Raw genomic sequence first — 17,628 nt, forward strand, 5'->3', positions numbered from 1 at the left:
TGTACCTTCCAACCTCACTCATTCTGTGAGAGTGCTCTAACCTCTGTCATGCTGATTGATGCTGAAAGTTTAGGAATATATTATCCTACCTGTCTTGCCTTTGGCATTGACAAGCTGGTACCATGGCAGCAGTTGAGCCTTACCATCAGTGAAAACCTAGTCAACTCACCTGCCTCCTTCAGGAAAGAAAAGAAAATCATTATCCTTTCTAGGAAGCAGCTAGGCTAAGTCCTACCTGGGTTACTGCTCTCTTATGCTCCGATTCATCCAGTGCCAGCAGGACACAGTGCACACACTTCCATTACAGCATGTTTTTGCACGGATTAGATAATCATCCAGGGAACACTTTGGGGACACAGATAAAGAGACAGATACCTGCTGCTTGGCAGAGTCACAATCACCTCCTTGGGGCAGGGTGGGGTTCCTCCTGCCTTCGCCTGCTATTGAGTCTCTCTCTCTGTACCTCCCAGACAGCACCCTTCCTTCCCACCCTCTGACCCTCCACCACTGTCAGACTACAAATGCCTTAATCAGCAAACCAGACATCAGCTGCGTGGCACTGAGCCAGAGTCTTTGTAACAGACATCAAACCAGAAGAGAACATCTCCTCAGCTCCTCCACAGCCCGAAGAATGAGACATCTCTACCACGCCCCATCACCTACTCACATGGGACATGTGTAGAGTTGCCAAGCTTCCTGCCACCAAACTACATCCTTGCAGGCAAGCAGACTAGACAATCTAATCAATCACTTTCGGCCCCAAACTTTCCCATGTGAGGATTGTCTCACGGCAGCCAGAAATAGCATTTGTTTTGCTGGCTATTTCAGTGCCAAATGCTGGCAGGGGTGAGATAGACAGGGGCTTCTGTGCTGGAGGAACAGCTGCTGTAGAATATTTCTGGGGGTGAAAAAAAAGCAAAATTGCAGGAGGTTGACAGAAGCAGGATTTCTCATTCTGAAGTGGTGCAATTCGTTTCTGCAACAGTTTCCTTATTATATTGCTTCAACAAGCACTCTACTGCACCCAGGGACAAAGAACTGCTGTGGCCCAACTTTTCACACCTGGGAGAGAAGTCCTGGCACTGGGCCCCTTAGGAAATGGTGTAAGTCATTATGCCTAACACAGGCCCCTGAACTCTGCTCAGTCACTCCGAAAAGAGAGGCCCAAGGCAGAGACAGTGAAGAAACTACCACCAGCACCTGCACCCCCTCAGCACCTAAGCAAGCTCAGACGGGCAAACAGATGATAACAATTTTCAGGAACTCACAAGGCCCAGATTCAAATAGAAGGCTGAGGGGTGAAAAGGCCTCACAAACTCACACATTCTCTATCTGGAAGCTATTTGTCAAGTCCTGGAAAGACAGGCAAGGGCAAAGCCCAGCTGTGCTAAGGATATGGAAATCTCACCCTGGAGCCATTAGCAGCCCAAAGCCCAGATGCCAGAGTACCAGGGGTCACACACTGGTCCATGGTCACAAGTGGCAAGTGCTGTCCTGTAGCCTCTGTGCAACCAGCATCAGCCCAAAGAAAGCCTTCAGTGCTGATCGCCCTGCGGGGCCCAATCCAACTGAAATGCCAGTATTCAAATATTCAGCAGAAGGACTGTTGGGCTTGGGTTTACACAGCTAAGCCCTGATCAGGGTTCACGCTGTACCCAGGCCATGCTCAGTATCAACACAAGACAAATTTCCACTCACCTTATGCAGTGAGAAATTCAAATGTTTGCACAGGATGTTTTTTCTCTTCTGTGCTGGCTTTTTCATCCCAGCAGCTCAAAGCATTTTAAATAATGTGTTAAGCCTCTGTAAGACAATGGTATTGATATCTACTCATACATGCAGGCAAACCATGGCAGAAAGGTTTCACAGCTTGCTCAGAACTACCTAGTAACTTCCTAGCATAACTGGAAATACAGCCATGTACCCAAATTCTCTGCCTTGTACTTTTAAAATGATGCTTTCCTCACCAGGCACCTACCCACACATAAATAAGGACAATTTTGATTGCTCATCATGCCAACCCAAAGCTGCTCTCCTCCAAGAGAGATCTCTTAGGATCTCTCCCAGCAAATGCTACACTCTGACTTCTCAAGCTGCTGAAAGTAGATTTCAAAAGGAGCTCCAGGCAGTCCCACTGAACGGCACAGTAGGGTGAACCCTTTACTTCCTTTCTATCTGTTTACACAATGTGCCAAGACCAATTATTCTCACCCCCCTGGGAATGAGCTCAGCAACTCCAAGGAGTCTTTGTAACACCCTGGACTTCCTTACACCTCAACTGACCCTTGTGTCCCCTGGTGCCTTCACCCTGAGCCATCAAAGGATGTCCCTGTTCTCCTGGACTTCATGCTCTCAGCATTGCCAAAAAAGCCAAATTTGCTGAAGTTAACAGGGTGACAGTAGCCACGGTCTTTCTGTGACATGCACAGCCTTCACTAAATAGCAAGTGGCTGGCAGCAGGGCCTGCATGTAATGACGTTGCTGCCCAAGGACCATGATCAAGGGGTGGCTAGGAGAGGGCATTCACTGCAGCAACATGGGAGTCTGCACGAGCCAGGGTATTTCTGCCCAATTAGGGGAAAGAAAGAAAGAAAGAAGTCTTCTGAGCTAATTTTCTAGTCCTTTGGAGGAGTGAAGAAAGCATGCATTGAAATGCCCTTGCTCAGCCTCAATAGGGAAGAGGCTGGGTGGCCAACTGACCAGCCAGCCAGGGTGGGAAATGCACCCGTCAACTGTCTAAACTCATGGCTGGGGCACAAAAGGACAGAATCACACTGCCCCGTGAAGCTGGAAAAGCACGGCCTGGCAACTAACCAAAAAGGGAATTTTTAAACCTACTCCTGTGCAGCCCTTCCTGCTGAAGGGAGGCTGAACTGCAAGCCCAGATGATGGAGATTTCCATTTATCTACAGACCATGGAGCTGGAAGCACAACAATTCCCTAATGCCTGAAAAGCACTCAGATTGCCCCTGACTCACTTGTGTCTCCCAAATTTGCTCCTCTTCCTCACCAAAAGGTACCAACTCACTGGAACACAGGAAAACATTTGGACACCACATGCCACCGATCAGTGGCCTTCCTGCAAAAGCTGCCTCATCTGCTCAAACCTAAGAATAGCTTAAGCATCCCAACACAGATCTACTCCACACCACAACTCTCTGTACCAATTTTCCATCACCATCTGACATAAACAGAGCTTCAAGCAAAGGCAAAGCACTGTATCTCTTCATCCACCCTCAAGTAACCCATAACACATCATGCATCCAAAAGTGTCTTGTCTCAGAAAATATTTGCTTCTGGTGCAAATTAATCCAGACAGACTTATCAGGCATCTGTCAGCTCCACAGAGCTGCAGGAATGGGAAGTAAGGTTCAGAGAAAGACTGAAAACCTATGGGCTGCTCAGAAAAGTTTCCATCTTATCAAGCTTTTTGGCTGTATTCTCATGGGCAAGCACATGACAGTTAAGGATAAGAATCACCAAGCAAGAATACCTTGATGTTCAGAGCCCAGATGAAGCCATAGAGTGGCCAATTTAGTATTATCTTTCCCCATCTGCATTGTTTACCTGACTAAAAAACACATGATGCCAGGTGCTAGCCAGGCAGTTAAAAAGAGGCACTTTTATTGGAGAATAAAAACAGACAAAGAAACAAGAAAAGGAAAATAGTTAATTCCCATTTTACAGGTGGGGAATGGAGGTACTGAAGACGACATGCCCAGCTTCATACAAGGATTTTGTGGCAGAAGTCAAAGCCTAACCCAGATTTCAGATCACTGTCCTAGGAAATAAGATTACTGATTTCAGCTAAGCTGGGAATTCAAATGGAAGTAGAAGACTGAACCTACAACACTAGTGTTAATTCTATCATGATTTTTGTAGCAGAAACAAGTAGCAAGCAAGAAGTCATCATAAAGCTTCCATATCTTACTGGTTGAAAATAACCAATTAAAACTATACAAATAAAACAAGTGATCAAACACTGTTATAATATTCAGGCTGCATCCTACTTTGCATGTTCCTACCACCCTCACCGCTTCTCCCACCCCAAAAAATGTACACTTAAGTTAAAACTACTAGCTGAATGTCCTTGCTTTGTAACAGGGATTCCACAACCTAGAAGCATTAATGACATCCACAGTACAAATGTTAATTTACAAAAAAAAAAAAACATAACAAACTACACCCCCACCTCTACTCCAGATTTCAACTTCTTTTGCAAAAATCTTTGCCACAATTAAGCCAAAAGTGTAGAGAGCAGATGAACCAGGAAGCATATAGTTCTCACAAGGTTTCCCAGAAAAACCACAATAGTTTGGAAAGTTTATTTAAATTAGCCTCCAACCTTCACCAGCACACTCCCAAACACACTGCTGAAAGGAACTTAAGGCAGAGCAGGTAGATGCTATGCCTGGGATCCAAATCAGAGAAAGCACCTGGGCCAAAAGGAACATTTCTCCATTTACTCACATGCACTCCGAAATAAAAAAATAAAAAAAAAAAAAAAAGGCTGGGCACAGGCTTACCAGCTTTCTTCTCCTCTCATTAGGATGTGAGACTAATTAAAGCCTGTCAGTATCAGTAGAAGATTTGGGTGATGTGAAATGCAAGACTGGGCCTTTTCAATGTTCTGTGAGCAGAAACTTGGCTAGAAGGGCAAAAAGGGGGTGAGGAAAACTGTACTGAAACCACAAGACACTGCATTATGTATTCATGGGATGTATGCTGCCAGCAGGACTGAGAACAAGCAGCAGTGTAATGGGGAAATGGAGGGGTCTCACTTTTTAGATCTTGGAAAATAAATACATAGACCTTTCTTTTAGTGGGTCCATCTTGTAGGCTTAAAGTTAGGTTAAAACTAGTAAGGTTAAAACTACATCCAACCAATCAGAAGCAGTGAAATTCTTCCCTAATGAGAGGCAATTCAGAACTGAAAATAACCGTCTTTAACTCACTGCAATTTACCAGGGTCAGCAGATGTCTGCAGATACTCTTTCAAACTGACACCACACCAGTGCAAGAAAGAAAAATAATGAAGAACGAGCTGAAATACTAACTTGACAGCAACGCCTTTTGAAAGAGGCACCAGATGGGCACTGCACAGGGCAGCGCACCCCACCAGTACCAGGCATGCCCCATTTCCCAGCCTCTGCAGGGATCAGGCAAACTCCCAATGTTTACACACCTCAATCTCAGGCCCCTACAAGTCCTGCAAAGTCAAAAGTGCATCTAGAGCAAACTGTAAACAGTTTGTATTTGTTAACCGTTAAGAAGGTAAAAAGCACTGTTTTACACTGCTGTGAAACTCCTAGAAGGCAAAGAGAGACCTGGGCCCAAGGAGGACAATAAGTATGGAAAAAATTATCATCATCGTCAAGTCTACAACTACTTCCATCACACACACATTTATTTATACATCCCTAAGCAATTAATTTATTTTGGAGTAAATGGTACAGGTCAGATCGTGGCAGCAGGGGTAACTTGGCAAAAGTGAACTTCAGTGATTTTGTTCCTGTGTCATGCAATGACCTGGACAGTATGGGTGCTGCCTGCCTAACAAGGGTAGCAAGAGAACAGCCCAACTGTACCAAAAGCCACTCAAACAGCAGCAGCTTTACCTCTCAAAGAGAGGTGTCCACACTTAGGCCTAGTTTATCCTAGACAGACAGCAGAAGTACCAGTTATGCCCCTGAAGACATGACCACAAGAAGCAACCCTATGGATTTACTGAACTCTGCCTCAATAACTCTCTTCTGTCTTCTCTCACATGCTGCTGCTTTCCTCATATGAAGTTCTACCTTACCTGCTGCATTTTTTCCAGGTCAAGGCTGGGCCTGCTGACCTTATCCCCATATCCTTGTCGATGTCTCTTACAAGGCATGACTTGCTCAAAGCCCGCCCCAACGCTTGTGAAGATTAAAGGTCTGGAGGCTGGGCTCCGCACCAGGGGCTGGAGTCTTTTGGGAGGGGAGGCACTGAACAGCACGGGGCTTGAGCTAGCGTGCAGGCCATCAGCCTGCTCTGCCACAGGCCGGAAGGACATCGCGCACAAGTTCTTCACTTCGTCATCACTGGAGGACGTGTTGTTGCTGTCGCTGCAGCAGGCAAGCTTGCTGACCTGGGACCACTTCCGCTTCTCGGCAGCAAACTCTCGGTTGATGCGCTCCAGCTCCTCTTCTGAGCTGTGGCGGTCCAGGCTGGCGTGGAAGAGGGCCCGAACCTTGCAGCATTGGTTCTCCTGATTCTGGAGCTGGTTGGTGGCCAGAGGGGTCAAAGTACAATTCCGTCTTCTCTCTGGTGGGAGGAGGAGATATGTGCGTGGCAGAGCATGTCTGTGTCCCACTCCCTAATAAACTAGGCTTGCTTTTTCCTGACCTGTTTTTTTGTATTCTCATCCCAAGTAAATTTCTGAGCTGTTTTCCCACCTTTTCTTCCCCAGAAGAAACATTCCGCAGCTGAATGCTTCCCTTTGGAAGTCTCCAGACCTTGTTTAGACCAGACTGCTAGACACTCCCTTGCAAACTGTCACCTGAAAGTCTACTTGCAGAGCAAGAACATGGACTTGCCACCCACCTCATCCCCTGAACATGAAGACATGATCTCACAATTGTGGTGTTAGGCATTTTCCTCTAGCTAAGAACATTTAAGTTCTAGTGACTAGTTCTCAGGACAAAGGAAGCAAGTAAGTTACATTACTTTAAGCGGCACATCTGTGGCTCAAATAATAGAGATCTGGTTTCTGGAGATAAAAATCCTTTTTCTATTACAAGGCTCATCATACAAGAGAGCCTGCCTTCAGCCATAGGCTGGACACACTTTACCTGTTCTGCTGAGCTCTTTCTATTTTAAGTATGTGGAGCAGGAATTTGAATTGACAGGACACGTCCTGTGGGTCAGGAATTTAACTTCTGCCTTTGCATAAGAATCTGCTCGAGTTTGACTAAACAACAGTAAAACACAGGGCATGCACAAATGGCAGAGACTTAGCATAGCTCAACAGATGCATTTACTACAGATTTTACCTGCAGCTCTAAGCTGCTTCATACCAGGTCCAAATACAATAGCAGAGCGCCCATCTCTCTATCACAGACCCTCAGCTAGATTCAAGAATAGGGCTGCCCAATACCAACAGTACAGGAGGAAGGGAGTGAGCTAACCAGACTGAGCCCAGGGGAACGAGGAAAGTGAACATCAAGACTTGAAATGGCAAGGAAGAAGCCGCCTAGAACAAAGATGATGCAGGTGCACAAGCATGGAATAGAAGATAAATTTTTAGTCCCAGCTCTGCTGCTGGCCCAATTGTAGACCTTCTCTGCCCAATGTCTGCAGCACTGGGGCCTTAACATATGATTAACAATGTCTGTCTCTGGTAAGAAAAGTGTGATTGCAACATCTGACACCACCAGCTTTTCTCTATGAGGTCCCAAAGATCTGGAGGTGACTGATTTAATGCATCTGGTCATGGTACACTGGGGACAGAAAAAAGAGGCACTTCCCAGAGCACAAATGAAAAGCAAAACTGACTACTTCAGTTGCATCATCCCAGGACCCTCCTAGTTCATCCCTTTACCTCTGTCGATCTGGGCAAGTTCCTGATTTTCTCCCTCAGAGTCATCGCTGTCGTCATCACTTGGGGGGTAGGAGATCTAAAGGGCAGGCAAGGAGAAACAAAAAGTTTTATTGTGAAGACCGAATATCACCCTGCTGCTGCCCAAGCCACTTCCCCCACCCTCCCCCTCTCATATCCTGCAGGCATCCCCCCCCACCTACCCACACACACCCGGACGCAGCACCTCCCTGTATACACATCCTCATCTCCCAACCTCAATCTCCCATGGTATCCTTTCACTTGCAGCAACACAAAACACACAGCCTACCACCACTATTTCCACCTTACTGCACCGCCAATTCTTTCCCCAAGCACAACGGCTAAACCCTGCCCTTAGTCGCCAGGCATGCAGCTTATAACCATCATGGCCTACCACATCCACATCACGTGGACAACTGAATCTCCAAAACCCACCACCAAAATAAAGACATATCCTGTCAACAGCTCTATCATCTTGCAAGGTACCCACAAACGAAGTGGCATGTTAACTTTAGCTGTCATATGTACATACCCATACTTCCCCTTTGAAGGCACACACACACACACAAGTCACCAAAGACTAGAACCTTGCTTTCCCTACAGAAAAACTCTGAAGAATGCAATAGAAAGAGAAGAAACAGGATTTCACAGAAATGCAAACAATAACGTTATGCTGTCCCTGCCAGCGCAGAGTCTTACAGTACCACTGAACACCCTTAAATGCTCCAGTAGCAATGACAAATCACATTTTGTTTATCAGGAATTTTCAGGAAAATTTGCCCTGGGTCAGCCCACGGGCTTCACAAGACCACCTGCGGTAAAATAACTACTTACTCAAAACATGTTTGAACACTGAACAAATTTGGTAGTTGCCTCTCAAGACAGGTTGAAAGATCTGAAACCAAGCTTTTGTAGGTCAGACAGATACCACCGCTGCCGAGTTTCCCATGTAGAAGAAACCCTACTTACCTTGTTCCTAAAGTAACTTTTGTTCTGTTGTATAAAGCATACCTGGAAGTTATTAGCTCAAACCTCTGAGCTATGCAGCTTAGAATGTGTCTCTGGCAATGGCCAAAACCAAACAAGTCAAAGGAAAATGTAATATTCAAGAGAAACGTTTGTAAGAGACAGTTCTGGAGTAACACGATCACTGCAAGGAATAATAATAATCAATTAGTATTCCTTACACCTTTTTAGTCAGAATACCAACAAACTTTCCCAACATTCTTAGCTGAGTCTCACAAGCTACTTGCCCACAACAGGTTTCAAAAGGTCAGACGTGTTTCCATTTTAAAAGTGTCTGATGTGCACGCTTGACTTTTATAGAAGATGAGGCAGCATGCAACCGTTACACTGATACGGACCCATTTCACCTCTACCACTGTTCCTAGGGAAACATCCTTGGGAGCATTTCAGCCTCCCAGAGACCCAGAAGAGCAACTACACTTACCATCGTGGCAATGAAACACATACAGCTGACGCAAGCAAATAGGAATAGTGGAGAAGTTCTGACTGATACTGAATGACAACTATTAAGTCAACACACCTATTTTGTTACTACCCTCCAGGATTGTGTTTGGGGGGGTTTGTTCCCCCAAAAGTCTGTTGCCACTTTTTTCCTCCTCCTTTTTTAAAGCTACCTTTTGCCCTTTAAGGAATCAGAAAATATTTTCCTTCCTTGCTAGCCTTTAAACTACTTTCCCAACTGTCAAATGACCATGGAAAATGGCACAGATTTCTCCCCATTGCTGATATTCCTGAAGTAAACGCAGGGATTGTTTTTCTGACTGTAACTACAATTTTCTTGTACGTATTCACACCCATGCGTCATTTAATAAAAGCAGCTGGCACTGAGGAACACTGCCAAATTAACAGACTTCTAGTTGTCTGCAGAACAGGTATAATACCTTGTTTGTGCCATGGTCGTTCATAGAAGGGACAGCTGACACTGCCATTGTGCTAGCTGCTGTGCAGACAGACAGTGGTCCTGTCTTCATCACAAAAGCTAAGGCTCCAATTCTATCTCGAGAGGTACTGACCTTAGTCTGTGGCTCATTCCCACATAAAAACCTTTCATCTGGACGTGGCAGGGTTTCCAGTGAGGTTTAACAGCTCTGCGTGGGAAACCTATCAGCTCCAGTTTTTGTACTATGTAAATGTCAACACACAGCATGGCACTGCTTCCAAAAAAGAGGCAATGACATCTAGCACATCCAGGCCAAAGAGCTACTGCACAATGTCACTGACTTGAGATCAGAGTTGTATGAGTCAATGATTGACATTTTGAAGGTCTTTGCACTTGTATGGGAAGGAGCGAATATTTTGGAAGTCCAGGACAGATAGACACAATTTTGCTAGCCCCTACTGTCCTCTGCTAAGTCCTCCCCAGTCCCACAGGCAGCCCAAGGCTAATCCCCTGCAAGTTGCCTCGAACACTTCTCCGGAGGCTTTGCAGGTGCTCTGAACAAGAAAAGTCTGTTTCAGACAAGAGGATACTGAGTCTCTGGATTTGGCCTCATATTTTATCCCAAGGAAATACAAGTGGTAGGACAATACAAAAAGCTTCACGGGTAAAAAAGGAGTTTCCAGTCTTGCTAAGCATCCTCCTGATGCTAGCCATGGAAAAGCAAGCACCCACTAACCACAATTTTTACAAGCAACATATCAAGTGCTTTCCAGAATCAAGGCAATTAGACACACCTATTGCGCCACTCTTCTTGACACCCACCTCTTCTTTTGGTAAGAACATACCAGTAGCAAATTTCTCTCAACTTTCAGACTTGGTTTCTCCCATTATACCCACTGGTGTCATTATACCCTTGTCCTAGACAATACCCTCAGAAATTAAAATATTCTCTTAATACGCATCATAGGCTAATTGTAAAAAAAGACTTAAAATCCAGCAATTGTACATTTTACACATGAACAAACTAAACTGATTATAAGACTCAGAAGTCACATTGCCTCTGATGTCCCATGACCTGCACTGTCTTTCAGAAGTCCTTATCTCTGATTTCATGCGTTATATACACGTGAATACTTGTCTTAAGTCTTCACATCATTTTCCTCCCATTTGTCATTTAGCAAGATCTTCTATTTCAGTATTGTTACACGCTCTTTTTATTAGTAAACCCTTCCACAAATTATATCCTGGTTGTGGGAACCAGTCTCTCAAGATCCTATGTATGAGACCCTAGCTCCCGTGTTCTCTAACAGAGAACCATCACTCATAACACACTATTAATCCTGCAGAGTTTAATTTTTACACATGAAATTCCTTACCATAAAACACCACACAGGCAATGGTTAACGGAAGATCAAAAAAAGGGTTGGCTGTCTGTATGGATAAAAAGAATTTCTACAAACTATCAAGATATAGGGAATCAAAGAATAATGCTCTGACTGGTTGGAGATAAATGCTCTTTCCCTTGATTCCTCCCAGGCTTTAACAGCAACACTTTCCTCTCTTCAAAAGCATTCCACTAAACACAGCAGTATTGTGTTCAGGCCTCCAGCCTCCCTTGTACAGTCCCTGTCTTATATTAGCCACATATTTATTTTTGTCTGAGGCAGCACAGTATTGTTTCCCTCACAAACTCAGAACTGTGGCACTGCCATAGCAGAAAAACTGATCTCCATGTCAATGATCCCACTCGATCACGGCTTCATTCACAGCATACAAGTCACAGAACTGTTTAGGTCTGAAGACACCTCTTGATATCATCTAGCCCAAGCCCCCTGCTCAAGCCTGGTCAACTAGAACAGGCTGCCCAGAACTGTGCTCAGTACCTTAACATGCAAAATTAAAGAGAAGAAAATCTCAGTTTCACATAGATGTGTGGATGTTTACAAGTCATGGCACAAAACAAGCCAGAAAAAGGATGGGTGCCCATCCACCCTCCCGTTTTTCTTCAGGAAATGCATCAGATCTGAAGTTCAAAGACAGTAACCTCCTGTCGACAAGGATCTCAGTTTCACCCCTGAGTCCTTCAACTCCAATGCCTTCTGTTAGGCAAAGGACTCCTACCATGCCAGATGGAAACATGGACAAACTTTCCTATGCACTTGATTTTGCATCAATCTGCAGTACGGAAAGATGGGTTTGTGTAGAATAACCAGATGGTATTTAAGGAGAACTGAGTGTAAAGCTTAGATACCCTTGAGGGAGATTTAACATGAAAAGACAAACTAGCAGATATAAGAAAAAGCTAGAGAGAAAAAACTTTGTCTCTTGTCACACTGGTGCTTGTCAACTGAGTAATGATAAACAGCTGCAGCCAGAATTGCCCAGGTCCTAAAGGGCCCCATCACCCATAAACTCTAAAGCCCTGAAATTACAGACAAAAAAAACCTCACCCTGTTAAAGTGGAGTTCCTCTCAGTTTTGCTTACAAAAGAAAAATTAACCTGCTATCATATGATCAAAAGCAATTACATTAAGAATCGTCTGGGAGCTTACAAAAGAGAAGGGAATCTCACTCCTAAGGCAGAACAAATCTCTCCCAACAGGCTTCACTTAATGGTTGGATTGTCCTGAAAAACTAAAACACCAACAGGGTGGCTTGGTGCAGCAGAGGGTGTGTGTGTGAGAAGCAAACAAGACCACAGGCAACCCCTTGCTCCCAGCTTGAATCAAGAATGCACAGGTTGGGGGGCATCATTCCCAATTTCCCTCCAGGAAAGAGTTTACTTCCAGAGAAGTGGCTTCCCCAGCAGAGGCCTGTGCTATGGCATATAAAGCTGTGCACTGGCTCGTTCACGAGTCCTGGCACTCCAGGGAATCTCTGCAACCAAGTAAAGCCCCCTTCAAGTGCCCTGGAAAGAAACATGGCTGAGTTGGTCTCACTCACTGGTTCCTGGCACAAAAGCAGAAGGGGATGATGAGCTCACCAGTGACTGCTAATATCTCTCCTATGGGGAACCGATTTCCATTTCTTCAGACTTCAGATTGGAGAAATGAAAACAGTGCTCACTTACCTTCTCCCTGCTGTACTGGCTACCAAGCAGCTCCTAGAGACAAGGGCATCCTGCAGCACAGGGCTCTGCTGCTGGCTCCTCTCCATCCCAACTGCTTTAGTAAAAACATTTTACAAATTTCCCTAGTGTTGTTTTTCCAGGTCAACAATTGCTGCAGTTGCCATGGGACACTGCCCGATCTTGAATGAGGGAGGTGCCATCCTCCCAATTACAAGAAACTGTGAATTAGAGAGAGTGGAAAAACAAGGCAGATTATGAGAGACGGAAAGGCAGTTTTGAGCCATGGAACAAAATGAGTAGGAAGGAAGGAATGAGTCAAACAGACCTTCAAATTAACATCCAACTTCTCCCAAGTTCTCCTTTAAATTTTATTTTAGAGATATTCCGCATTACAGAAAGAATTTATGCTAGTAAAACAAGGCTGTAATGCTTGCTCTCTCCTCAAGAGAAGCAGCAGAGTTAAAAGATTAAATTCAGTTCAGTCTTCAAGCATCCACAAGTGAGAGATGACTGCCCAGACTAGATCTGGGTCTTACAGCTGGGGTCCTTCAACAGCTAAAGTTTCAGCCAGAACAGCCCTAGTTTGGAAAAGCTTTCTAAAGTATTTTTTCCATTGTTATTATTATTCTCCTTTTTAATTTTCATAATAGCTCTGCCTTCAAACTCCTTTCCTCATTCCCTTGCAAATGGCTACATTTCAAACCCAGGGTTCATAACCCTTAAAACATTGTCCTGCTTGACAGAGCAGCTGTCTGGCGGAGTCAGCAAAAGCAGCGATGGGCCAGTGGGACACAGCACTCTTAGGCCCTTGTTTTCTGGGCCTGTCCCACGCCAAAAGACAGCAAAATTCCTATTTTTGTAGGAATGCTGCACATTTAGTCAGACACATCATCTTCTGCATGGGTCTAGACTCTGCTTGACCATCAGTGGTTTCAGAGATTTGAGGGAAGCAGTCATTCTGGGTAGCCAAGTCCACAGATTTTTAATGACACAGATGTCATTTGTGTTGAATGCCTACCTTACAGACACAGCAAACACAGTGACCGGCAACTCTGAGGGTGCAAGTGGTAGGAGTCATTAACCTGAGAACATGGAAACTGAGCTTCTGTTCTGAGGCACTCTATTCCCAGAAGCATGGGCTTTTAAGCTGTGTTACCCAGATCTTGAGGGGAAAGCGTGAGGCTTACACAGAACAGTGAGGATATGACTGGTGGGTGGGCATGAGGCGGCATGCGTGGTCCTCTTACCGTTTTAAATCCTCTCTCACATCCTTCTGTAATTCTACGAACAAATTAATGTCTTGAACATACCATTTGCATGGTGAGATTATGTTTATCTACACTCTACAGCTCCTGAAAAGGAGTCAACTATGGCCAAACCTGACGAAGTACAGAGATGACAGGGCACTGCCCTAGGCCTGACGATCCTCATCTGCAAGTGGAGTGCACCAGAGAACTCTGCAGAGACAAGCGCAGTGGGGCTGGCACTGGGAAGGGGCACACAGACCAGTCAAAATACAGTTCAGGCCAAACCCACAGAGCACAGCCAGGCTCTGCATTCTCTCATCTGCCCAGTATCAGTTCTCTTGCAGCACTCGGAGGCAGCACCAAACCTCCTTTTGCTCTTCCCAGGGCTAAGCTGAGATGACTTTGCAAGGTAAGACTAGAGATGAAAACACCAGGAGCCTTCACAAAATAGAAAAGCTTAACCACTGCTCCAGAGAAGTATGGTATATAACACCAACAAGCCTACAATGCATGAACACACAGACTCGATAGTCACCAGAAACAGCAGATATGTGATGTTCTTCAATCACTGGGAACTGAATTAGTTGATGCCTACAATTGAGACTCATATCCACCCCAAATTGTTCTCAAAAGCTCTGCGAAAACACTGTTAGAAGAGCAAAACTAAGGTCAACCTTTTAAATTCCACCCAAGATAAACCTCCAGAAGGCAGTAGCTGCAAAGAGACTAGAACAGACTCATTTCTGCCCAGCAGAGACCAACAGTATAGGCACCCACATATACGTGCACATGCTCCTCCCACCTGCTATCAAACTTGTGTGACAACAGAAGACACAGAGGGAATGCTACCAACTGAAAAATGAGACTTTAACAAGCTTCCTAGGCAGAAAACACCCAGACTCTGGTCCTTGGCACCCAAAATACTCCAGATCTGAGAGAATTCAATTCAGTTTATTTATACTCAAAGTCACTATGAGAACCAGAATATTCATATAAACATAGCTGCAGTTGTGTTTGGGGCCCTGCATGATATAGAAATTACAGATGGAACAAAGTCACTACAGCCCTCATTCAGCAGGTGGATGGGGTCTGGTAGAGCCTTTTATCCTCCAATTCCCTGCTTGCCTTCCTGGACCACTAGGTGTTACGAAGTAAGACTGCTTCTGCAGTACAGGAGCCAGGAGAATGCTGCAGCTCCACACTGTGATATGTATCATCCTTTCCGATAGCAAGAATTTTTATAAAATTCTCAAACTACCCCATGTTGTTAGTTTAAGAGGCTGGTTAAGGTTTATAACTCATACCATGGTGACAGAAACCATACACTCCTCTACTACCACTTTTACCTGCAAGTAAAGCTTCCAGATGCATCGTGTCCCAGTAACTCTCCAGCAACTCTCCTACTCTCCTCCCACCACTCAGTTTCTGCTCAGTACAAATACCCAGCACAGCCTGGCCTCAGCTGGCAGACACCTGCATGTGACAGACCAACACAGTAAGTTTCTCATCAGCTCTATCACTCTACTCTCAGTTTTGCTGGTGTGATAGAGTTATGGCTAATTCGAATCCAGGTTTCAAGGATCCCATTAAGAGACCAGCATTCACCTGTTCACTTTCTCATCCTCTGCAGGGAAATAGCATTTTACATACACACTTCAGAAGGGCATTAGCAAAGAAAACAGTGGTAAAGCGTTGGGAAGCACCCATCAGAAAGAAGCAGCAACCTACAAAATGGTTGTGCTGCCAAGAGATCCCTCTGCAAAGGAGGGCAGCTCCTCCGACAGCTCGCAGCATGGAGCCCTGGCATTTCCCTGGCTCACACCCTGCAGGAACAGTGCTATTCAGCAGTGTTGACACCACAGAGCACAGCAGTTCAGAGAGACAAGAAGGAGCCTGAAGGATTAAAGACCTTCATTGGGGGGGGGGGGGGGGGGGGGGCGGGGTGAGGGGGCTCATCCACCCTGCATTAAGATACACTGACTTAGCTCCATCTGTAATTTACAGCCCATTTGCTGCTGAACCTCAGCTGCAAACACAGTCAGATTAAAAGCTGCACTATTTATCACAGGCTGACAACCCTCTCAGACATAAGGGGAAGACAGTACAAGGGACACCTAGAACTGGAGAGGCACCTATAGCATAGCTAATCTTATCTGTAATGCAGGTACTGAGACGGGAGGATGGGAGATGGTGCTTGCATCAGTGCCAACCATTCCTGCTTTGGCCACAGGGATTTAAGTACACCCCTCCTGACTCACACTCCATCCCCACCGGCCTAGCTCAGTTATTACACTGCTGTGGTGAGAAGAGGTCCCTTTGCACAAGGCCAGCTTCTCTGACAGTTCACAGCAACTCTTGAGCATTGCATGGGTCCCCTCCATGCTGTACTCCAGGGAAGTACAGCTGACAGCATCTGGCATAAACAGCACATCTGGAAGCAGTTTTTCCATTCCCCCCTCAGAAGACACAGAGAGGGCAACTGCCATTGCCCCGAGATACTTCATTAGCTGCAAAGCTGCCTGTGTTGGGAGACCTCACTCGACACTCACCTCTGCTCAGCCATAAAGAACTATATTAGCCAGATTTGCAAACACAAGGAACAATGCCTTACAGTCAGGCTGATAAATGCATTTGGAGCACATGAGACTTTCAGGCTTCTCCTCTAAAGAAATTCCACATTAACCCTTCTGAGTGCAAGCTGACAAAAGCTGTTTCATCTCTATGGATTTATACCAAACTACTTGTGTTTTATCATGGAGCAAGCCAGTAATATAGCATAATCCTTCAAGGCCAGATCTTTGTTCCATCTGGTCAGGCATCTTCAAAGCAAGAGTTAGGACCACATAAAAACTTACAGTGGCTCTCACTGCACCAGATCCTTTCCTGACAGGCATTGTGTGATTCCAACTGGTTCCAGCTCACCTCACTCGCCACAGATAGCTACTGAGGTGGTGTCCAAGCACCACATACTAAATCGGCACCCCCACATACCATTTCAGGAGCAGGACAGGGGAAAAGTTGCATTGTACTGCAGCCCTCTGCAAAATATCACCAAGGGGCTCCCCAAGAGTGACTTCTTCTGTCCAAACCAGAATAAGGGGTTTTCTATGACCAAAAATATACACATGGAAGCTGCCAATTTCTTAAGCCTCTTTCACTTCATATGCTCCATACCAAATACCACTGTTCTCTCCTGTTAATTAGCCTTCGGTCAAAGAACTTTTATTTCTTTGTAATAATCAACCCTTAGGAATAAAGAAAAAAAAATGAAAACTCACACACAAAAACAGCGTGGCGGCAGACAACTGTCTGGAACAATCACTTGGCTTTGTGTGTAATAACTGAGTGACAGGATACGGAAGGATTATTTTATATTTTCCCAGCTTACATCCAGACACACACTCTCAGCAAACTGGAGGATCTAGCTGCCTGTCTGGCACCTTTCCTCAAGATGGGAAATTCCCTGTACAACCAGAGGAGATCTTCTCATCTTATGCCCATATAGAGTTTGGCAGATTGTGGCCTCTGATGCCAAGAAGGACATCAGTTATATAAAAACCAGCCTGCATCACGGAAACAATGTGACCCCATCAGGAAGGAGTTAAGATGAGACAGATTTCTGAACAAAATGTGTGAGGGGATAGGATCTTAATGCCATGAGCAAATTGAATTCTGTCATCTCCTTGAAATCAGGGGCTCAAAACCAAGTTTGTAGCCCAAATCAATCAGCCATGGAAGGCAAATCAATAGTTTGTTCCCTAGAAATGTCAGAAACCAAGGTCTGCCTACTCTCATTGTAGACACTAAGGAATATTGA

General features: G+C 45.1%; 1 protein-coding gene across 6 annotated transcripts in view; it reads right to left on the minus strand.

The window, feature by feature from the left end:
- LOC308072013 (uncharacterized protein) overlaps positions 1–17,628 on the minus strand; it is a 74,072-nt gene that overhangs the window by 33,156 nt on the left and 23,288 nt on the right. For all 6 annotated transcript variants that reach the window (XM_080408282.1, XM_080408281.1, XM_080408283.1 and 3 more), the window contains 2 exons: positions 7,571–7,646; positions 5,804–6,294 (listed from right to left, as the gene is read on the minus strand). In XM_080408282.1, the coding sequence (XP_080264408.1) occupies positions 5,804–6,294; positions 7,571–7,646 (567 nt within the window). The remainder of the gene's footprint in view (positions 1–5,803; positions 6,295–7,570; positions 7,647–17,628) is intronic.

Source organism: Falco punctatus, assembly GCF_963210335.1.
Source record: "Falco punctatus genome assembly, chromosome: 12".
In the NCBI taxonomy this organism is placed as follows: domain Eukaryota; kingdom Metazoa; phylum Chordata; class Aves; order Falconiformes; family Falconidae; genus Falco; species Falco punctatus.